Raw genomic sequence first — 23,283 nt, forward strand, 5'->3', positions numbered from 1 at the left:
GGCCGGTTGGTGACCACTGCATTAACATATAATGACAAAATATAACAACAAGCCTGATGTGTTCATTGAGTATTCTGTGAATGACAGCCCACCTACACGGAATTCAAAATGATTGGCTATTCTAAATGATTACATTCATCAGTCACATGACCCTAGCGGGGTTATAATGGACATACTGTAATACAAGTTTGTAAACATAACTGCATGCTGTACATATGACAATGATTTTAACATTCCTTTTCCCAGGCATCCAGTGCTGTTCTTATAGCAGTAGGAATCTATGCCAAGGTTGCCAAAGAGAAAAGTCAGGCATCAATCTAAATAATAGGTAGTGAAATGTATATTTTCAATGGCAAAATAAACTCAATGATGGGCGACTATTAATTAGGTGTGTGTGCTTTGCCAAAGATGTGGACACTGACGACTGACCCAGCAATCTTGCTGATCATCATTGCCTCAATGTTTAGACTCACCTTCTGTGGCTGTTTTGGATCATTGCACAATCTGTCGGGGTTCATCTGAATGGACCAAGGCACAGCGTACTTAGAGTTCCACATGTTTAAGAAATATGAAACTCACCAACAACAATACAGAAGAAAATGAAACGGGGCGTTCTGGGCTGCTCACAGGCAGCTACACAAAAACAAGATCCCACAAAAAAAAACAGTGGGAAAAAAGGCTGCCTAAATATGATCCCCAATCAGAGACAACTATAGACAGCTGCTTGGGAACCATACCAGGCCAACATAGAAATGAAAAAAAAACTAGACTACCCACCCTTATCACACCCTGACCTAATCAAAATAGACAATAAAAAGGATCTCCAAGGTCAGGGCATGACACAATCGAAGCTGCCTACTGAAGACAGTAGCTGAGCTCCTTGCTTGTTACCATTGTTTACAATATCACTGTGACTTAGCCATACGTACAATATTGCTTTCTGTATATTGGAAAGCCATAGATAGATTATGGTAAATAGTAGTACCTGTAATTATCTCAACACTGTAGTTGTCTTTATGGTGATTGCAGAAAGTAAGTAATACCATCCATCATGTCTTGCAACTGTCCTAGCCTACTACAAGGTTGAAATATAATTTCTTTTGTCAGGTTTTAGGGATATTGGCTGGCAATCCTCCTGCAGATTGCAGCTGCAGGGCTTGGTTTCCTATTCACTGACAAGGTAATGTTAGGACCCTGAAAGCCGGTATTTTGCTGAGAATTGCATCCCCTGCAAAGCCAAAGCAGAATTTAATTCTCTGCATGCCACCATTTTAGAATAAAAGTTTCACCAAAATTAAACGAATTTGCTTGTAGGTATCAGAGATCACTGAGATGTTTTCTGGTGTTCTTTCAGGTTTTGGAGAGGACTGAAAAGTTGATGAAAAGGCAATCGGGATGAACATGTTATTGACTTTGTTCTAAAACAGGTTAATTACACTGGTTCAGTTGGTTGGAGCATGGTGCTGGCCATATAAATATAATTACTAGAATTGTGGATTTGATTTCGTTATGGGCCTCATATACAGAGTGTATTGGTGTGTTCGGATGAAAGAATCTGCTAAATGAAAATATGACTATATTATAACATGATCATTAAATGGGGAGAGGTGCATCACATGAATCATTAATAATGTACTAATTACTAAAGAATGACAGTATATAAATGACCTTTGGGAACAACCTTTGCTATGAAAATGAAATGAGAAGAAATAGACCACAACACTACGCACTGCATACTGACAGAACAGTGGACAGCGGACTGCTGAAATACTTCCTGTATTAGCAGAATCCAAGAGCAATTTAGCACAACCTACTATCATAGAACAGAATGACAGAACTGCAGTGAAGCAACTCAATCTAAACCTGGAAATGTTTATTCACTATAATTCATGAGTTGGCTTTGTATCAGAATCAGGGGTTTTAGAGCCAGGCCGGAACAAAATCCTGCACACCCAACAGTCATGCTCACGAATGTTATATCCACGGTATTTCCACAGTGTTCAACACCATGTGTGGCTATGAGGCCCAGAGTATGGAGCGGAGTTCGACAGGGGGGGGGGGGGCGAGCGTGTACACCGCTGGCTGCCTGGATAAGGTTGTGTGGTGGGGGAGACAGAACCTCTTCTTAATGGAGGGGGGGGGGGGTTACCGTGGGTCTGCTCTGCTTAGAGGTAAGACATGGCTCAGTAGTTCACATTTGAATTTGATTGGGGAAAAACATGTTTAGTTTGCTTGGCTGGATATTCTAAACATAGTCGATCCCGTGCAGATCAGACAAGTGCAAATCCCTTTCGAGTGAAATAGCAGTCCCAAATTAAATATATTTGTTTTTACTTGCTCTGGATGTCTTTATGCCCCAGTTAAGGCAACAAATGTCATTTTCAAGTCATTAGGAATCAACTGTATGCAGGACCAGTAAGAAGATGGCACGTACAAATATACAATTATACCATGTAGATTTTTAGTGAATTGTCAGCTGCAGAGGGGCCATAAAAAAAACACAATTAGATTAGCTCTCCAATAATATATTTAATCACATTTCAAGATATAAGTTCAGTTGAGAACAAGCAGAAACCCATAGGAAGCTACACAAGTCACAGAGAACAGGAAGGCAATGCTTGACATTGGAAAAGCTCTAATGAGCTAGTGTTCACGGAGTGGATGAACATGTTGATTAAAACGTTGCATGAGATCGTGTTAGCAAAGAGGCTGGAGAAAAATAACACAGACTCTAAAAAGACTTGGGAACGAGTCTTGTGTTTCTTTAAAGACACTTAAAATAATCATGACCATGAAAAAGCATATCACTTAAATATGTATTTGTGTTCTGCATGTATGCGTTTTTTTGTGTAATATGTTGGTTATGTTAAAGATGAATTTTGGGGGGGAACTTGTCTATACAAAAAAAGAAAGGCAATGCTCTCTAAATAAACAGAAAGACGGTGCTTTCAAAAGGACTTGAAAATATGAGTGATTGTACAGCATGTTTGTAGAATGCCCAACCTTATTTCTCATCATGTACCAAGTTTTTGTGTCTTTTTCTTGCAAGCCGTGTATAAAGAAGGTCCAACAGAGGGGAAAACAAGATGGTGGAAGAGAGCCTTCCTTCACTAGAGAAAGACTAGACAGCAATGTTTGGTGCCCTGCTTCCTGGGACTTCAATAATAAATGAGAGGGCCCTCCTCTTGGTCCATTGGAGTTGTTTAGCAACAACTTTGAACAGAAATAGTCTGTACGCACTGTGAATCTCTGTACTTTAATGTCAAAAGATTGTTCAAGAGAGCGCCTGAAGGCAAAGACATTAACTATTTAATATATGATTTCCAACAACAGGAAATGTCAGAATATTTATTTTTAGCATTCTACAAAATATGAACCTTTCTACACAGAGTGTAAAAAACATTAGGAACACCTTCCTAATATTGAGACACACCCCCTTTTGCCTCAGAACAGCCTCAATTTGTCGAGGCATGGACTCTACAAGGTGTCGAAAGCATTCCACAGGGAATGGCCCATGTTGACTCCAATGCTTCCCACAGTTGTGTCAAGTTGGCTGGATGTCCTTTGGGTGGTGGACCATTCTCGATACACACAGGAAATGTTGCAGTTCTTGACCCCCTCACACAAGTGAGCTTGGCACCTACTTCCATACCCCGTTCAAAGGCAAGACAATCTTTTGTTTTGCCCATTCACCCTCAATGGCACACATACACAATCCATGTCTCAATTGTCTCAAGGCTTAAAAATCCTTATATAACCTCTCTCCTCCCCTTCATCTACACTGATTTAAGTGTGTGAAGTAACATTTTATGGTTTGTGCTTTTCTAAGAACCAATTTGACGGATTGATCGCGCCTGGGAGGTATCCTCACAATCAGTATAAGCAATTTGGCAGTATGCCCAGAACATTGCTTTGAGAACTGAAAGGGGTCTCTTGGTTTCAAGGTCTTAGCTTGGCGAGAAGAAGCCTTGTGAGGTATTGGTTGGTCACATGCATGAACCAAACGTTAATGATTAATTAATTATGAATAAACTAAATCAGGCAAATACAACTATAAGAGAACTAACGGGACTGCCCCGGAAGATCTCCCGAACACCGTGTACTATTGTGCATTAAGTTGGTTGGAACCTCTCCAGCTTACTGATAATAAAGAATGAGTAATTTAATGTTTGACTGAGTCCCTGGTGGTAATTTCCATGACAAGTGGATTTAGCAAGTGACATCAATAAGGAATCATAGCTTTCACCTGGATTCATCTGGTCAGTCTATGTTATGGAAGGAGCAGGTGTTCCTAATGTTTTGTACACTCAGTGTACATGTGTGCTTTGTACAGCAACTAGCCCTTAAATGTTCTGCATATTGATGCTTTTATACATAATCACGGCATTTTGTAACAGTTTGTATATTTGTCATCTCTACGTGTCATGTGATGAACATGTGCAAACACAAAATTCCTACATTTCACAGAATGTTTTATAATAAGTAATGTGCATAGCTGATTTAAAGCAAGTGAATTGAGCTGACAGACATAGCCCCTATTTTCATATAATTCATTGTGGGAAACTGAAGTCAACTTACTGTATACAGTAGCAGCACACCTTAGAGCCGTATATGACGCTAGATCTCTACAATTGACACTATGTCTGTTATGTTATGTCAGTTTCCTTACAACAGTTGGCATGAGTGAGAGGGTTTGCTCTTGAGCATCAGGGCCATGAAGTTAAACTGAGCGGGATTGTACTCAGGGATCTCTGTGATGACGCTGTGAGGGCTGTCTGCACTCTTCTGCCGGGACGTGACCCTGTAGTGTGCGTTGACGTTCCGGAGTGGGTTGTATTCCGGACAGATGCCATCCGGACAGCGGAATCCTTCCTTGATGACGTAGCCCAGCTGAGAGATTGCCACAAAGCCATTCCTGTAGGTCAACATTTTGGTGACAGGAGCGTAGACGTACTGGACGAATAACAGACTCCCTGGGACAAAAAAAATGATACACAATATGTAGTGTTAATTTGTGTATACCAATATGGGTTTGATATATGGTTTGAAATAGTAGCGAGCAACATTTATTTCTAATAGTAGTAAACAAACCATGTAAAATAAAAAAATAAAAACTCAAATGTAGTGACCACATACCACTAGCAACATCCCAGACTTTAATAGTTCTGTCCTGTGAGCCAGTGAAGACATGCTTGTCACTCTCAGAGAACGCTGCACAGAGAACCCCTTCAAACAAGAACCCCTGTATTTCAAAAGGTAAAAACACATTTATGTCAATGAGTCAATCTGAGGTGTGTCTGAAAAATAGATTCTCCCTGACTAGACCGTTGACCTTTAACCTCTGACCTTGTACTCCATGGTGTGATCCAGCACCAGGGGGGTCAGCCCCCACAGCCTCTGCACTGCGTCCTCTGAGCCCACTAGGGCGTGCGTCCCCCAGTTGCTGGTCGTCACGCAGTTGACCCTGCTGCGGTGGCCATCCAGGGTGGCGGTTGAGGCGGACTTGAAGTCGTACATGGTGACCTTATATTAATAAGGAGACAGGACACAATGCTTGCTTCAGCATTTAACTTAGCATTTAGCTAAGTTAAAACTAAATATCTTGTAGGCCTACAGAGCATTATGGGTAACGTCGGCCAATGATGCTACAGACCTCCCCGCAGGCCGTTCCGTACAGCAGCCTACAGTCTGGGAGCAGGGCCATGGAGGAGACGGGCGAGTGGAGCAGGGATAGGGCAAACCTCGCGGAGGGCCCCTCCACGCTGGGGAAACTGTCCCTGGCCGTGATCTCGAACAGACACACTGAGTCCTCGTAGGCCACGGCCATGTGCTTCTCCTGGCCGCCAATGGCCATGCAGCGCACCGTGGGCAGGGTCTCAGGAGGTGGGATGCACAGGGTCTCTTTGGGGAAGGCTAGGGGGTAGATGAGGACCGTGCCAGTCGTGAGGCCACAGAAGAGGAGTTTCTTGTTCTGGGCCAGCTCTAGGCAACACACCTCAGCAGAGACGGCCATGGTGTCAGTGGAAGAGCCTGAGACAAACAGGAGAGAGATTCTCTTTAACAGGCCCCCATTGTCAAATACAAGCAAATATTCTCCATGTTGCATGTGGATATTGTAAACATACAATGAGACATGTCCGTTAGCCCCTCTAGGTTCACATTATACACTCACATTTGTAACATTATTTCTTATTCTTTCTCTATGATAAATACAGTGGGGAGAACAAGTATTTGATACACTGCCGATTTTTCAGGTTTTCCTACTAACAAAGCATGTAGACGTCTGTAATTTTTATCATAGGTACACTTCTTGCTTTCTTTTCTCTTTTTTACCCCTTTTTCTCCCCAATTTCGTGGTATCCATCGCTACAACTCTCGTACGGGCTCGGGAGAGACGAAGGTTGAAAGTCATGCGTCCTCCGATACATAAACCCAACCAAGCCGCACTGCTTCTTAACACAGCGCACATCCAACCCGGAAGCCAGCCGCACCAATGTGTCGGAGGAAACACAAGTGCACCTGGCAACCTTGGTTAGCGTGCACTGCACCTGGCCCGCCACAGGAGTCGCTGGTGCGCGATGAGACAAGGATATCCCTACCGGCCAAACCCTCCCTAAACCGGACGACGCTAGGCCAATTGTGCGTCGCCCCACGGACCTCCCGGTCGCGGCTGGTTACGATAGAGTCTGGGCGCGAACCCAGAGTCTCTGGTGGCACAGCTGGCGCTGCAGTACAGTGCCCTTAACCACTGCACCACCCGGGAGGCCTATCGTAGGTACACTTCAACTGTGAGAGACGGAATCTAAAACAAAAATCCAAAAAATCACATTGTGTGATTTTTAAGTAATTAATTTGCATTTTATTGCATGACATAAATATTTGATCACTTACCAACCAGTATGAATTCCAGCTCTCACAGACTTGTTAGTTTTTCTTTAAGAAGCCCTCCTGTTCTCCACTCATTACCTGTATTAACTGCACCTGTTTGAACTCGTTACCTGTATAAAAGACATCTGTCCACACACTCAATCAAACAGACTCCAACCTCTCCACAATGGCCAAGACCAGAGAGCTGTGTAAGGACATCAGGGATAAAATTGTAGACCTGCACAAGGATGGGATGGGCTACAGGACAATAGGCAAGCAGCTTGGTGAGAAGGCAACAACTGCGCAATTATTAGAAAATGGAATAAGTTCAAGATGACGGTCAATCACCCTCGGTCTGGGGCTCCATGCAAGATCTCACCTCTTGGGGCATCAATGGTCATAAGGAAGGTGAGGGATCAGCCCAGAACTACACGGCAGGACCTGGTTAATGACCTGAACAGAGCTGGGACCACAGTCTCAAAGAAAACCATTAGTAACACATTACGCCGTCATGGATTAAAATCCTGCAACGCACGCAACCCCCTGCTCAAGCCAGCGCATGTCCAGGTCCGTCTGAAGTTTGCCAATGACCATCTGGATGATCCAGAGGAGGAATGGGAGAAGGTCATGTGGTCTGATTAGACAAAAATAGAGCTTTTTGGTCTAAACTTCACTCGCTGTGTTTGGAGGAAGAAGAAGGATGAGTACAACCCCAGAACACTATCCCAACCCTGAAGCATGGAGTTGGAACCATCGTTCTTTGGGGATGCTTTTCTGCAAAGGAGACAGGACGACTGCACCATATTGAGAGGAGGATGGATGGGGCCATGTATCGCGAGATCTTGGCCAACAACCTCCTTCCCTCAGTAAGAGCCTTGAAGATGGGTCGTGGCTGGGTCTTCCAGCATGACAACGACCCAAAACACACAGCCAGGGCAACTAAGGAGTGGCTCCGTAAGAAGCATCTCAAGGTCCTGGAGTGGCCTAGCCAGTCTCCAGACCTGAACCCAATAGAAAATCTTTGGAGGGAGCAGAACGTCCGTATTGCCCAGCGACAGCCCCGAAACCTGAAGGATCTGGAGAAGGTTTGTATGGAGGAGTGGGCCAAAATCCCTGCTGCAGTGTGTGCAAACCTGGTCAAGAACTACAGGAAAGGTATGATCTTCGTAATTGCAAACAAAGGTTTCTGTACCAAATATTAAGTTCTGCTTTTCTGATGTATCAAATACTTATGTCATGCAATAAAATGCAAATGACCTATGATAAAAAATTACAGACCTCTAAAACCTACAAAAATCGTCAGTGTATCAAATACTTGTTCTCCCCACTGCATATCCCTATGAACTTTTGCTTGACAATTTTCAAGTAGGTCATATTTTTCACCCAAACATAAGGTGCACATATGTATTTTTACCTGTGTGACAATTCCATGTAATCACTTCTTTCTGGCCTACGTTTCTAACATAGTACACCGTGTCACCATCTTTAGTGAGGGCAACCTGAGGGCACCCGGCTGGAATGCAGCAATTGGGTCTCTGCTGAGGGTTGTTGGGTGAGGGCAGATGCCACAGCTTCAGGTAGTAGGCTGAGAAGGAGGCGGAGACGACAGTGCCCTCATACAGAGCTAGAGTGGTGACAGGGGCATCCATGCCAAGGAAACAGTCAAGGAGGTTTCCAGTGGTCATAGACCACACCTGTAAAAAGCAGAGCGGATCAATGTTAGCCTGGTCCCAGATCTGTTTGTGCTGTCTTGCCAACTAGTAGGTGCCGGGAGCACCGGTTCGTGTCAAGAACTGCGACGCTACTGTGTTTTTCTTGTTCAACAGTTTCCTGTGTGTATCACAAATGATCCACCACCCAAAGACATCCAGCCAACTTCACACGACTGTGGGAAGCATTGGCAGTGCAACTCAATACACTCAGTGTATATTTGGGGCACAATTTAGAAACGTAGGATATCACAAGGCCACATTATCTAGGGATGTTTCATTAAAGTTGTAGCTATACCAATGACAATGGCAGTTGGCAAAAACACACAAACAGATCTGGGATCAAGATGAGACATTTGGATCAAAGTTCGTCATTGGGAACGAGTGACTTCTTTGAATAAGCCCAGTATGTGACTTGCCATCTATATCCTCTATATTGCCATCTATATCACTGCCATCTATTATCAGTAATAATCAATAACTACAGTACAGTCTAGAAACAAGTTGTATACAAGTGCATCATTTTCATGGGTACCAATTAACCAATACTGACCCGTATAGTCTGGTCCTCAGAGCCCGAGACGACCACTCTGCTGTCGCTTGACACACAGGCACACAACACCGTGTCCTCGTGGTGCAGATCCAGGAAGCTCTGGACACAGTCTGACTCTCTATGGAAAAGGACCAGTGTCCTCTCACAGCCTGTAATGATATGAATATTACTGTATATAACAGCAATTTGCCAGACACTTTTCCAGTTAGCACATTCAGTACATGTGGCCTCGCCTGGTCCCAGATCTGTTTGTGCGGTCTTGCTAATTCCTATAGTCAAGAAGTCAGCAAGACAACATGAACTGATCTAGGACCAGGCTATACAGTGCACTCGGAGAGTATTCAAACCAATGGACTTTTTCCACATTTTGTTATGTTACAGCCTTATTCTAAAATGGATTAAATATGTTTTTTTCCTCATCAATCTACACACAACACCCCATAATGACAAAGTGAAAACGTGTTTTTAGACATTTTTGCTGATTTATAAAAAAACAGAAATACCTTATTTACATAAGTATTCAGACCCTTTGCTATGAGACTCGAAATTGAGCTCAAGTGCATCCTGTTTCCATTGATCATCCTTGAGACGTTTCTACAACTTGATTGGAGTCCACCTGTGGTAAATGAAATTAATTGGACATGACTTGGAAAAGCACACACCTGTCTATATAAGATCCCACAGCTGACAGTGCATGTCAGAGCAAAAACCAAGCCATGAGGTCGAATGAATTGTCCGTAGAGCTCCGAGACAGAATTGTGTCAAGGCGCAGGTCTTGGGAAGGGTATCCAAACATGTCTGCAGCTTTGAAGGGTCCCCAAGAACACGGCGACCTCCATCATTCTTAATTGGAAGAAGCTTGGAACCACCAAGACTCTTCCTAGAGCTGTCTGCCCAGCCAAACTGAGCAATCAGGGGAGAAGGGCCTTGGTCAGTGAGATGATGAACCTGATGATCAATCTGAAAGAGCTCCTGAGTTCCTCTGTGGAAATGGGAGAAACTTTCAGATGGACAACCATCTCTGCAACACTCCACCAATCAGGCCTTTATGGTAGAGTGGCCAGCCACTCCTCAGTAAAAGGCACATTTGCCAAAAAGCACCTAAAGGACACTGACCATGAGAAACAATATTCTCTGGTCTGATGAAACCAAGATTGAACTCTTCGGCCTGAATACCCAGTGTCATGTCTGGAGGAAGCCTGGAATCATCCCTACGGTGAAGAATGGTGGTGGCAGCATCATGTTGTGGGGATGTTTTTCAGAAGCAGGACTGGGAGACTAGTCACGATCAAGGGAAAGATGAATGGAGCAAAGTACAGAGAGATCCTCGATGGAAACCTGCTCCAGAGTGTTTAGGATCTCAGACCGGGGCGGAGGTTCACCTTCCAACAGTACAACGACCCTAAGCACACAGCCACACATTTACAAACATTTACAAAAAACAGTTTTTGTTTTGTCATTATGGTGTATTGTGTGTAGATCGATGAGGGAAAAAAACCATTTAAATCCATTTTAGAATAAGGCTGTATTGTATCAAAATGTGGAATAAGTAAAGGGGTCTGAATACTCTACTCCAACTACCCTGAACCATAGAGACACAGAGGTAGGCTACATAGTGTCAATGCCATTCATGGGGTTCCTCCTAAGGTCCTCCTGTACTGTAGTACTGCTACCTGCCAAAAGTATCCTTTCGTCATCTGAGGCGGAGAGGAAGGTTGCACAGACTGGAAGCTCTGTGACTGTCTGTCTCAGAGTCCACTGTGACTGTTTGCCCTGTACCGTGCTGGAAACCTACAAATGACAGATGGTCGAACAGAATGCGATGAGAAACCAATTATGCCATTAATATCAGAAATACAGTCTATCTAATAGGAAATTGAATCCTCCTCGTCCAGGACATGTTTCGACAATCTGTACCTGATAGAGGAAGCCCTCCTTGGATGCTATAAGTAGTCGGCCATTTCTTTGCAGTGTAAGGGTTGCCGTCAGCGTCAAACTTTGTGAAGATTTTTCCAAATGTATCTGCGCTGTCTTGTCCTCGGCGGATGGGTGGGAAAATGTGACAAGTCCTCCGTCTGAGAGGGAGACGACCATTCCATTCAAAAATCCAAGAATAATGGAGACACCGGTATCTTTGACTTGGAAGAGTAGTTCTGTTGTGTTAAGATGCCATACTTTCACCTGCAGGTAAAGCAGAAGCGTTACAGATTGTAATATTTTTGGGGAGTACATACTGTAAATATAAAAAAGGTTGGTTAACAGAATGATTGAAAAGGTGCATTTGAAGGAAAACTCCTCAAAGAAAATGTATTTGATAGAAGACAATTAACCCCTTCACATGTATGTCATACCTGGCCTCCGGAGTGAGTGAAGAAAAGCGCCCTCTCCTCAGACACATGGATGTGTGTGGTGGAAGGTAAGGAGTTAATGGACACCGCCTCCTGGGTACAGTACAGCTGCCTGCCACTCAACAGGCTCCACTTCCTCAGACTCCCATCAGCAGCCAATGAGAGACAGTGAGCGCCGCTGTCAATCACTCTCACTGATAGCACCTTAGCTGAAGAGCATAAATAAGTAGACACACAGATAAATAATTTGCAAGAATAAGCAGAATGTGGATACGCTTGACAGTGATTAATTACAAACTCAAATACCTTTCCTTAGAAATACACGCACACACACACCCTCGCCCTCACCTGTGTGTCCCACTAAGGTTTGGATGACCTCTAGATCATTGAGGTCCCAGGCAATCACCTTCCCGTCCTCTGAGCCTGCCAGCAGGATCCCTCTCTCTGGGCAAATATCCAGAGCTGTGACCCCTTCAGACAGACAAGACAAGAAGCTGTCCTTAAGCACAGATGTAAGATCAGCTTACCCATGCCATATCCTAACTTTAACCATTGTTTAACCATTGTTACCAGATGTGAAATACAGACTGACATTAGATCAGTTGGCTACTTCATCCTACTCCTGGGCTCAATTGCAATGAACAGGCGAATCCTACACTATGTGTACAAACCTTTCTGGAAACCAGCAAGCGTCGTCTTTAGCGCTCCCCCTGGAGGCTGGAGGAAGGTGCACTTGGGGACAAGGATGGGGTCGGGACAGCACGAGAGCCAGTCGTGACACTGGCAGCAGAGTCGTCCTATCAGTGAAGGGTAAATCTCAGCGAAGGAGTGGAGCCTGGCCAAGACCTCTGTGTAGAAGAGGGGGGGGTCTTTGGAGAGGAAACATAGTATTAGAACAGAGTGAGATAGTTGGTGAGACAGTGTGAAGAGAAGGCTCTCCTGATACAGTGTCGCCCAACCACCCACCCATCCAAGTATAATGTCAATGTTTCTGGTTCCAAGCCAGAGGGACGAGAGTCATCAATAACCTACCCTACAGTTAGCACTCATTCTCTTTTGATCTATTCATTTTGTTGTTGTTGTTGTTGTTGCATCACTCGTAAATATGTGAAATAGTGATCCAGCTACTTTACCTGAAACCGGGCAGATTTAAACCCAACAGAACGTGCATTAATTGAACATGTAACACTTGACTACGATACCACCCCCCCTGACCCATCTGACCCATCTGTCCATCTAGAAAGTCCAGGGTGGGCTTGAGGAGAATGAAAGTGTCTCGGATCAGTTGAGTCTCGGGGCAGTCCATGAGCTTGGTGCAGAGGGTCAGGTCCTCAATGACACTGGCCACGCCACAGGTCAGAGTCTTACAGTACAGCCACTCACTACTGCCTGTGGGGCAAAGAGTCGCAGCTTAAAGGTAGAATTCGTAATATGACATCATCATACACAGTAAGACAACTTCCTGACATCAACAATAAGAGAATTCAAATCAGCCAAGCCTGTCTGCCAGTATTGGCTCTTCCCACCATTGACTTTTGCACTGTGGCCTTACCTATGACTTCCTGGCGCAGCTCCTCCCAGAGGCCTGCGTACAGGAGGTGGTAGGGCAGCTCGTGCAGCTTTTTGACATTTGCCACTCCTTCAGCGAACCACAGAGGCTGAGGGGGCACCTTGGCAACATGCCAGGGGAGAGAGTAGACAGGTGTACGTTAATGATTCAACACGACACAACTAACCCGCGGAAACATTTTCCCTATGGAAACACGTCCGGTTAGCTTCAAGGTAGTATCAAAAGCAACCGTCCATTTCATTAAATGAAAAACATGATCTCTTGTGCATCTATATCAATTGTTCTTCCTTAGTTTCAGTTCTTATTTACTGTGATATTTTTTTGTGTATTGTGCTCCCTCTAAAAAAAGGCCCTGAGGGTCAGAGACCTTTATCCAGCTCAAATGGACCACACACACACACACACACACACACACACACACACACACACACACACACACACACACACACACACACACACACACACACACACACACACACACACACACACACACACACACACACACACACACACACACACACACACCGCACAAACGTTGATCTACTATTCATCTGCCATTTGTTCGTGGAAGTCTGTTTTAGTTGACCACCCTGGTGGACGTCTGTCTGACTACAGACATGTTCGCGTGATTCAACCGCTTAAATCCGTTTGCACTTGGTTTGCAAATCATGGCCGTCACTCTTTTGAGGTGCTAAGGCCTTGTTTGCGTGGCGCTACAGAGGGCGGTGCGGACAGCTCAGTATATCACTGGGGCCCAGCTCCCTGCCATCCTGGACCTCTACTTCAGGCGGTGTAAAAAGAAGGCCAGGAAAATTGTTAATGATTCCAGCCACTCAAGCTGTTCTCTCTGCTTCCGCAAGGCAAGCGGTACCGGTGCATCAAGTCTGACACCAACAGGCTCCTGAACAGCTTCTATCCCCCAAGCAATAAGGCTGCTAAATAGCTAACAAAATGGCTACAAGGACTATCTAAGTTGAGCCTTGTATTTTACACTGTAATGACTAGAGGAGTACACCGATTATTATTGAAAACACATCTAAGGGTTCTTTGAGGTGCCATTCTATGTCATAATAGGAACTGAACTGAAATCTCATCATTCTGTTACCTTGCGGTCAGCGTCCAATGTGGTCGTCAGTGGGGGTAGGAGGACAGCTTTGAATCGGCCTTGGCTCCAGCTACCCAAGAAGTACTCAGCAAGGACCCTGTGTCTGTCAGCCTGCTGCTCTGACCTCTGGTACCTCTCTCGCACAGTTTCAGTCAACAGCCTATTACCATATTAAATTGCACAGACAAAGTACAGGATTGGAAGTTCTGCCATAAGCAGATCAATAGAAGAAGTATTGTCTACTACTGGACTGGAAGCATGCTCAATGGGAAATCTACATTATTAAAATAGATTTTTAGCAAAAACAATTGGCTTAATCTGGGTTTGGAACCCCAGACCCTAAACCTATTTGGCTGAGATATATAGAGAGGATCTTTACTTGTGGTGGAAGTCGAGCACCGTGACGCCATTGGCCTGTCCCTCCATGAGGAGTTCTCCCAAGTCGTGCCTGAGGCGCACCCACAGTAGAGGGGGGAGGCGGATGAGGGAGTGGTTGGGGGGAGGCCAGTACTGGTAGACTTCAGCCAGGACATTGTCATCAAGGGACAAGATATCACGCAGCTCTGCCTCTGATAGACTACCCCTGGAGAACAGAATGAGTAATAATCATTTGGAAAAGAAATCATTATAAATAGAAGGATGGATTTTTCCGTTTCTAACCCCAATGTATGATAAGGGGGGGGATACGGCAGCTTTTGATCTTTGAATTTGTCATGTGGATTGTCTGTAGGTTAAAGTATGACTCTGGCTAGATATTCCAGTGGTCTATTGATTGAAATATCAATGGTGTATTGTCGGTTAATGCACCAGATGTGTGTGGGCGTGTGTATGTGCGTCACAGGTGGCTGGTGGCACCTTAATTGTGGAGGATGTGCTCATAATAATGTCTAGAATGGAAATAAATGGAATCAAACACATGTGTTTGATATCATTCAATTCCAGCTATTATGAGCCGTCCTCCCCTCACAAGCCTCCTGTGGACTGTGCATCTGTGTGTGTACACGAACACCTCACCTAGCAGAAACGATATATCCCAAAGCTGCGCCAACCAGTTGCTTCCCATGCCTCTCCTCAAGGGCCTGGAGTAGCTGTGACATCACTTCCTGTGCACTACTGCTCAGGGCCAGGTCAGTCACGGGTGTAAAGGACGTCCATCGCCTGGCCATGTCCAGCAGTAGCTTCAGATGCAGAGGATTTCCACTCAGCTGAAAGCTACACAGTACCACTTCACACTGTTCTGGAGTCAGGCTTCGTTGTGCTTCCCTCATGTAGGCATTCATGATCTCTCTACCCTGGTCACATGATAGGGGTTCTACATCAAAGAAATTTCCCGGCACCTCGACTGTTCTCCGAAGGTTAGCCAAAATTGGAGAGCCTGTATCTGCGGTGGACACCACCAAATGGACATTGGGGGGGATGTCTTTGGGTAGCCAGTGGAGTTTATGGCCCTGGGTGGCTGAGGACAATTGGTCCAAGGAGTCTAGTATCAGAAGAAGTGTATCTCCTCGCTCCGACACCTCAGCTAGAAGGCCATGGAAAAACCTCACCAGGTCCTCACTCGTGTGTGCTGTTATTGGGGTGGGAGGTGACAAACTGAACACAGAGCAGATCTGGAAACAGACACTCTGGAGGACACGGCCCAGGTCGGAGCTCTCTGCCGACGTCCCCAGCAACCTGAGCACCACCACAGCCCTGGGGTCCAGGAGGCCACGCATCTCCTGTGCCAGCTTGCAGAGCAGCGTTGTCTTGCCCACACCTGGTGGCCCATGCACCACCAGGGGCATGTGGCGGGTGTTGGTGTGCTCCCACATGGCCAGGCAGATCTTCCCAAGGAGCCCCTCCCTGCCGCGAAATACGCCTGAACACTTCCCGGCACTCAAAGCCATGTGGTGACTAAGCTCCTGGAGCAGCCAACCTCTGTCCTCTTCCCCCTTCCTCTGACTTGCATCTTCTCCTCTTGCCCCATTCGTCCTCACTTCACCAGCCTCCACTGACGAACCAGCACCAACCCTCCTGGCAATGCGGGCCTTTGTCTGGGACACGAGCTGCTCGCAGAGGCTCTCCAGGTACTGGGCATGCTCCTTGCAGCTGGGCTCGATGGCTCCCTTGCACAACTCTACACTGTGCAGGTTGAGCATGCCCGGCGAGGCAGCGAAGAGACGCGACTTGAGGTCCGAGAGGAGTTCCTGAGCCTCAGTATCCAGCAGGCCATCAGCCGTCACATCCATGTACTGGGCCAGCCGCTTCGGGCCGTCCTTCTTACGCAAGTGAGGTAGCTCCCGCACGAAGAGGATGGCGGAGGGCTCGCTCTCGTCCCCATCTGGAATTCGCAGACCCTCCTCTATCTCATGCTCCGCCACTGTGGAGGAGGGAGAACACCAGAAAATGGGTTGATTGGTTCTACAAAATGTGGATTTTCTACAGCTAATGAGCAAATAAGCTACCAAGTCATTGCGAAGAAATAGTAGTTTAAGTGGAAATGTAACTTGAAAGCCACCAAGACTGAATCTAGCAACACTTGTCTACACATCACAAGGCAGAACATAAAAGGTTTTTAGCTTGCTCCTATTCTAACATGACTGGTCCAAGACATTGGCAAGCTCTGACCAGATTTGAAGAACTGGTGTTTTTGTTCAACAGTTATATCCCCGTCTTTTTCAGCCTGCACGGCCGCAGTGCGTAGGAGCTGCAATAATCGAGCCTCTGTGTAGCGCCAGGAAATGACACTGTCATCCTGCAGCGGCCTTTTCTCAGGCTGAAGGTCATTGTAGTGGGGCAACAGAGTTGTGATTGGCTGAAGAACGTAGACAGGCGGAACAGCATTGTTGTCTTTCCTGAACCATTGGTGGAGAAGCCCCACCTGGTCCTGTGGTAGCTTGGACAACAGCACCTCAAATTGTTTTCCTGGGAGGACACGGGGGATAGGGCGGTGGCCATACCGGTTCCCCAGCAGAGCCTTGAGAACAAGGGAGACATATCGAATCAAATTAAATTAAAACACATTGCACCCTGCTGGAATTATATATTTCAAGAACCATTGAATTCAAGGAAAAGAAGAGCCAATTAACATTTGTGCAGGGTTCTCCAACTCCTGTCCTGGCGAGCTAGTGGGTGTGCAGGTTTTTGATCCAGCACAGTAGACAGCACTTACATCCCACTGGGTACACTGGTTGAATCAACATTGTTTGCGCATCATTTCAATGGAATTACATTGAACCAACGTGGAACAAACGTTGGGATACAGGTATCAAATGATCAGTCTTCGGTTTGGGCCACAGTTATTTCATGTCATGGGTTAGAACAAAAGCCTGTAGCTCTCCAGGTTCAGAGTTGGACCCCTGTGGTAGAGGAACAGTATTGATCAACACTTACAATGAAACTTGGTCCTACAGATACTTTCTTGCAAGCCTTGATTTCCTGAAGACACAGTTCTGTGGTCATGTGGTCCACAGCAATTGCATCCTGGAGACCCCATCTCATATCCACAACCTTCAGGGATAAAGAACTAAATACAGAAGTTCCTCCAACAACACTAACATCACACTTCTCCGAATAATGCTCTCCGAACTCATATGAAATTAGAATTCATTGACGTGTGTCTGATGGCGGCCCGTAATGTACTGCTACTCACCTCAAACACTAAGCCCAGACTCTGACAAAAAGCTTGAAGTTCAGGATAGGTTTTGTCCAATAAGGCATTCCTTTCACTGCTCATATCTGCCAACGGTCACATCAGGTCAGAAAACACACTATGTTTTTAGTGTTACCCAAAACTAAACACAAGCCTATTCCCCGAAAGATTACAAATTAGCAGGGGCGCAACTTTCACTGGGGACAGGCCCCCACATTCTGAAATTGCATTTTTGCCTCCCCCCAGTTTACTTGGAATGTGTTAGAAAACGAGGCAACGGTGTGCTTCAGGACCATGCGGACACCTCTGAGCGGTCGGGTAGGTTGTTATGTCCTCCCAACTTCTAAAACCAAAGTTGCGCCCCTGCAAATTCGGGATATGATTCTTTCAAAACAGATACAATGGCTGGGCCGTTGTAGTGATGATGTAAGCATCTGCTAAATAAGGAGTAATCACATCTCTGATCAATTCAGTTGCAGCCAAATATATTGGCACCCTTGCACTTTTCTTAAATAATTCACTATTTATTTTAAAATAAGTTGCCATTGAAAAAAAAACTGTCTCCACATCTTATTGGATTTTCAACATTGCAGAATGAATTGTATTTTTGTAAACTTAAGTTTTAATTTAGAGAATAAAGACAAATGCATGGACAAAGTTATTGGCACTCCGGAGCCTTTGGCCTAGATAACTGCCAACCAAATGCTTTTATGGAGCTACTAATGAGCTTGCTGCACCATTCTACTGGCATATTTCCCCACTTTCAGCAGCAAAGTTATTTTAATTCTTCAATGTTTGAGGGATACCCTCCAACTGCTGTTTTCAGCTCTCACCATAAGTTATGGATGCGATACGTCTTCGAAATATGGGTGTGGCTATGATTGGGAAATTGAAAGCAGACCACTACCTGAAATCTACTTCAGGTAATAGAAATAATCCATCCAAATTTTGGCAAGTAGTGAATGGTTTGGAGTGCAAAAAAAGATACACAAGCTTCCAAAACAATTGTTGGAAGACACACAGATTGTAACTGAGAGAACCTCCACTCTGACAGCATTATCTAGATGCAGGCAGTTTATTTGAGAAGGTCAAGGTATAATTGAGCCCCCTATGAATTTACCTGACACCCCTGTGCTCTCCATCGCCAGGTTCCCTTTTCATCCTTCTCTGTTTCAGAAGTGTGCAAAGCCCTGAAATAAATTGATAGAAAAAAAAATCCCCTGACCCTGATGATATAGACCCCAGTTTCCTACACCTAGCTGCAGGCATCATTGCTCCCCCTTAACATGTATTTTTAACCTTATACTTGATGTTAAGGAAATCCCCAAGTTATGGAAATCAGCTTTTGTACTGCCTCTCCTGAAAGGTGGAGATCCTTCGCTACTTGACAACTATCGACCCATGTAAAAATTATCTGCACTGTCTAAGGTATTGGCGTCTTTAGTAGGCAGCTGAAGGCCTACCTCCAAGAAAATAACATCTTAAATTGAATGCAATCAGGCTTAGATCTGGCCACAGCACTGATTCAGCAACATTGAAGGTTTTAAATGACATCCACTGTGCTCTTGACAAGAAGTTACACTGTGTGTCTTTATTAATTTGTCGAAGGCATTTGACACTGTGGACCATGCTGTGTTAGTGCAAAGGTTAAAATGTTGTGGAATTACTGGTCATGGTCTAGATTGGTTTATAAATTCCCTATCAAATCGTACACAATGTGTAATGGCGGAGTTTCTCCCACTTAAAAAGATGAGAGAGGCCTGTAATTTTCATCATAGGTACACTTCAACTATGACAGACAAAATAAGAAAAATAAATCCAGAAAATCACACTGGAGGATTTTGAATGAATTTATTTGCAAGTTATGGTGGAAAATAAGTATTTGGTCACCTACAAACAAGCAAGATTTCTGGCTCTTACAGACCTGTAACTTCTTCTTTAAGAGGCTCCTCTGTCCTCCACTCATTACCTGTATTAATGGCACCTGTTTGAACTTGTTATCAGTATAAAAGACACCTGGCCACAACCTCAAACAGTTACACTCCAAACTCCACTATGGCCAAGACCAAAGAGCTGTCAAAGGACACCAGAAACAAAATTGTAGACCTACACCAGGCTGGGAAGACTGAATCTGCAATAGGTAAGCAGCTTGGTTTGAAGAAATCAACTGTGGGAGCAATTATTAGGAAATGGAAGACATACAAGAACACTGATAATCTCCCTTGATCTGGGGCTCCACGCAAGATCTCACCCCATGGGGTCAAAATGATCACAAGAACGGTAAGCAAAAGTCCCAGAACCACACAGGGGGACCTAGTGAATGACCTGCAGAGAGCTGGGACCAAAGTATCAAAGCCTACCGTCAGTAACACACTACGCCGCCAGGGACTCAAATCCTGCAGTGCCAGACGTGTCCCCCTGCTTAATCCAGTACATGTCCAGGCCCGTCTGAAGTTTGCTAGAGATCATTTGGATGATCCAGAAGAAGATTGGGAGAATGTCATATGGTCAGATGAAACCAAAATATAACTTTTTGGTAAAAACTCAACTCGTCGTGTTTGGAGGACAAAGAATGCTGAGTTGCATCCAAAGAATACCATACTTACTGTGAAGCATGAGGGTGGAAACATCATGCTTTGAGGCTGTTTTTCTGCAAAGGGACCAGGACGACTGATCCGTGTAAAGGAAAGAATGAATGGGGCCATGTATCATGAGATTTTGAGTGAAAACCTCCTTCCATCAGCAAGGGCATTGAAGATGAAATGTGGCTGGGTCTTTCAGCATGACAATGATCCCAAACACACCACCCGGGCAATTGATGGAGTGGCTTCGTAAAAAGCATTTCAAGGTCCTGGAGTGGCCTAGCCAGTCTCCAGATCTCAACCCCATAGAAAATCTTTGGAGGGAGTTGAAAGTCCGTGTTGCCCAGCAACAGCCCCAAAACATCACTGCTCTAGAGGAGATCTGCATGGAGGATTGGGCCAAAATATCAGCAACAGTGTGTGAAAACCTTGTGAAGACTTACAGAAAACGTTTGACCTCTGTCATTGTCAACAAAGGGTATATAACAAAGTATTGAGATAAACTTTTGTTATTGACCAAATACTTATTTATTTTCCACCATAATTTGCAAATAAATTCATTAAAAATCCAACAATGTGATTTTCTGGATTTTTTTCTCTCATTTTGTCTGTCATAGTTGAAGTGTACCTATGATGAAAATTACAGGCCTCTCTCATCCTTTTAAGTGGGAGAACTTGCACAATTGGTGGCTGACTAAATACTTTTTTGCCCCACTGTATATATATGCAGGCCTCAACCACCACCCTGAGAGCACTTGATTCAGTATATCATGCGGTCCTCAGATTCACTACAAATCAAAAACGTCTTACACATCATTGTGATCTCTACAGCGATGTTGGCTCGTCGTCATTGACCTTGCGTAGGCTTAAACACTGGTATACACTGATTTATAAGGTCATATTGAGTAAGATACTATCTTCTCTGTTCTTTTTAATCAGGTCGGTAAATAAATATAAATGACGGTCCTATTCTCATTTGCTTTTATCAGTACCAAGAATTAGAACAGGTTTTGGTAGAAATAGTTTTAGTTACTCAGGTCCTGGCACTCACTCCTGAACATTAAAACATATGATTATCTAGTCTTGTTGGTGGAGTGTATATGTAAATATCATAGAGTGTAATTGTCTTTAGGACAACAGTTTTTTAGTCGAGACGTGTTTTTTTTAACGTAACATGCAATTTTTGTACTGTATGTGTGTCTATAGTTTTGTTTCATGTTGTGACAGTGTATGCTTTGTTCCCCCTGCTGCTATTGGACCAGGTCTCTCTTGAAAAAGAGATGTTATCTCAATGAGGAAAAAACCTGTCTAAAAGGTCAAAAAAATAAATAATAATCATCTGGACTCTTCGATGGTCACTCCAGAGCAGTCCCGTGTTTCATAATGAACCATCTCCAGGGTGCACACATCAAAAATGGTTCAGAGATGCTGGACTGTTCTGGTGTGGCCAGATCTGAATCACATCCATAAATTATAGCAAGAGCTGAACACAGCAGTTGGTGGAGGGTACCCCTCAAATATGGAAGAATCCGTGGAACGGTGCAGCAAGCTCATTGATGGCTACAAGAAGAGTTTGTCTGAAGTTATCTTGGCCAAAGGCTGTGCAACCAAATACTGGCTCCAGGGTGCCAATCATTTTGTCAATGCCATATGTCTTCATTTTCTATTTTAAGTTTACAAAAATAAAATGCAATGTTGAAAATCCAATAAGGTGTGGGGACCAAAGGTTTTCTTAAATTTCAACTTATTTTAGAAGAAATAGGAAATGATTTATGTTCAAGGGTGCCAATATACTTGGCCGCAACTGTATATGCCTTGTGTTATAACGCGAGGCTGAGCCCATGATACAATGAAAATACTGAACCCATACCATTATGAAAATACTGAACCCATACCATTATGAAGATACTGAGCCCAATGCCATCTTAAAAAAACACCCACCTGTAAATGTGGAGCTGACAAAGACTCGGACCACGTTGGACCTGAGCTTCAGTCTTTCAGTTGCCTGGCCTCTGAGAACCTCCATGAGAGCTCCTCTTGGCGATTCCATGGTCCTCCTCACCTAGCACTGTCCCAGGCTAAAACCTCCCTCTCATCTCACAATGACCCACAATAATTGCTCAGCTTCCAAAAGTCATCAGAGAAGCATGTGAGCAGACTTATCTATTCTGACTGTAAGCATGTACTTGTGTTACAGTTTTTAGATAATTATTTAAGCATCCAATCCAATTGCCCCTTGTTCCTTGTGCTTCATGTTGCAAAGTGAAATTAGATGCGACATACACACCTGAATGTTTTTTCCCCCTCTCCCGTTGAATCATATTTGTCATATCCTTGGAGATCAAGCTCTCCAAGACAACCTTGGGCCCTGTTCAAATACTTTCAAATTGCACCCTTCGTTCCTCTTTTCCTTGAGGTAATCACCGGTGTAACACTAGCGGGTAGGTGAAAGCCAAGGATTCTCTGAAATAGCTCTCCCCCACCCAGTCAGTGATTGCATTGAGGGGAGGAAGGTAGGATGCCCTTTCAAAGTATTGGAGCAGGGCCTTTGTTTACAAATGGTGCCTTCCTGGGACTGGAGGTCCCTTAGGGTAAGGAAAGGAGACGAGGGAGTTGGCTGTTGCCTTGCAGCTGAGGCTCACCTTTAATGACATGGGGGAGAAGGGGCCAGACTAATAGAGTGTTTTAATATACAGTCATTGGTTTCAACTTATCAGACTGTAGCATTCACCGAGCACTTTTAGGAGCCGACGGGCTTGATGCCACTAAACAAATCAATTATCAGAAATCTCAGAAACTGAGCTTTTATTTTATCGTGGGAACACTTAAGAATATTCTGCAACAAGGGTAGCTGTGGATTATACTTAAGCATAACATGTATTTAATGCTTCATTAAGCTTTTCTGAAATATCCCATTA

At 44.5% G+C, this 23,283-nt stretch overlaps 1 protein-coding gene across 2 annotated transcripts; it reads right to left on the reverse strand.

The window, feature by feature from the left end:
* Positions 1 to 2,514: 2,514 nt before the first annotated feature.
* On the reverse strand, positions 2,515 to 22,623 carry nwd1 (NACHT and WD repeat domain containing 1). 2 transcript variants are annotated; one of them, XM_046299707.1, is made up of 20 exons: positions 22,307 to 22,623; positions 17,784 to 17,869; positions 17,525 to 17,641; positions 16,760 to 17,108; positions 15,167 to 16,511; positions 14,532 to 14,729; positions 14,153 to 14,312; positions 13,030 to 13,147; positions 12,702 to 12,866; positions 12,149 to 12,346; positions 11,826 to 11,948; positions 11,481 to 11,686; positions 11,047 to 11,310; positions 10,803 to 10,920; positions 9,130 to 9,278; positions 8,282 to 8,561; positions 5,654 to 6,030; positions 5,347 to 5,523; positions 5,137 to 5,242; positions 2,515 to 4,973 (listed from the first exon to the last, which is right to left on the reverse strand). In XM_046299707.1, the coding sequence occupies exons 1-20, from the start codon at positions 22,413 to 22,415 to the stop codon at positions 4,666 to 4,668; spliced, it is 4,953 nt and encodes a 1,650-aa protein (XP_046155663.1). In that variant the 5' UTR covers positions 22,416 to 22,623; the 3' UTR covers positions 2,515 to 4,665. The 2 variants fall into 2 exon arrangements, with proteins under 2 accessions (XP_046155663.1, XP_046155662.1); XM_046299706.1 differs by having other exon boundaries at positions 14,532 to 14,735.
* Between the last annotated feature and the right edge of the window lie 660 nt (positions 22,624 to 23,283).

Source organism: Oncorhynchus gorbuscha, linkage group LG15, assembly GCF_021184085.1.
Source record: "Oncorhynchus gorbuscha isolate QuinsamMale2020 ecotype Even-year linkage group LG15, OgorEven_v1.0, whole genome shotgun sequence".
NCBI lineage: Eukaryota > Metazoa > Chordata > Actinopteri > Salmoniformes > Salmonidae > Oncorhynchus > Oncorhynchus gorbuscha.

Bases quoted from the DNA above. Each gene is read 5' to 3' on its own strand.
- nwd1 (XM_046299706.1), bottom strand. From the start codon at position 22,415: ATGGAATCGCCAAGAGGAGCTCTCATGGAGGTTCTCAGAGGCCAGGCA. The intron at 9,279-10,802 runs GTAGCAGTACTA...ATATCATTACAG, and splicing joins CGAAAGGATACTTTTGGCAG to GCTGTGAGAGGACACTGGTC. The intron at 5,243-5,346 runs GTCAGAGGTTAA...TTTGAAATACAG, and splicing joins ATCACACCATGGAGTACAAG to GGGTTCTTGTTTGAAGGGGT.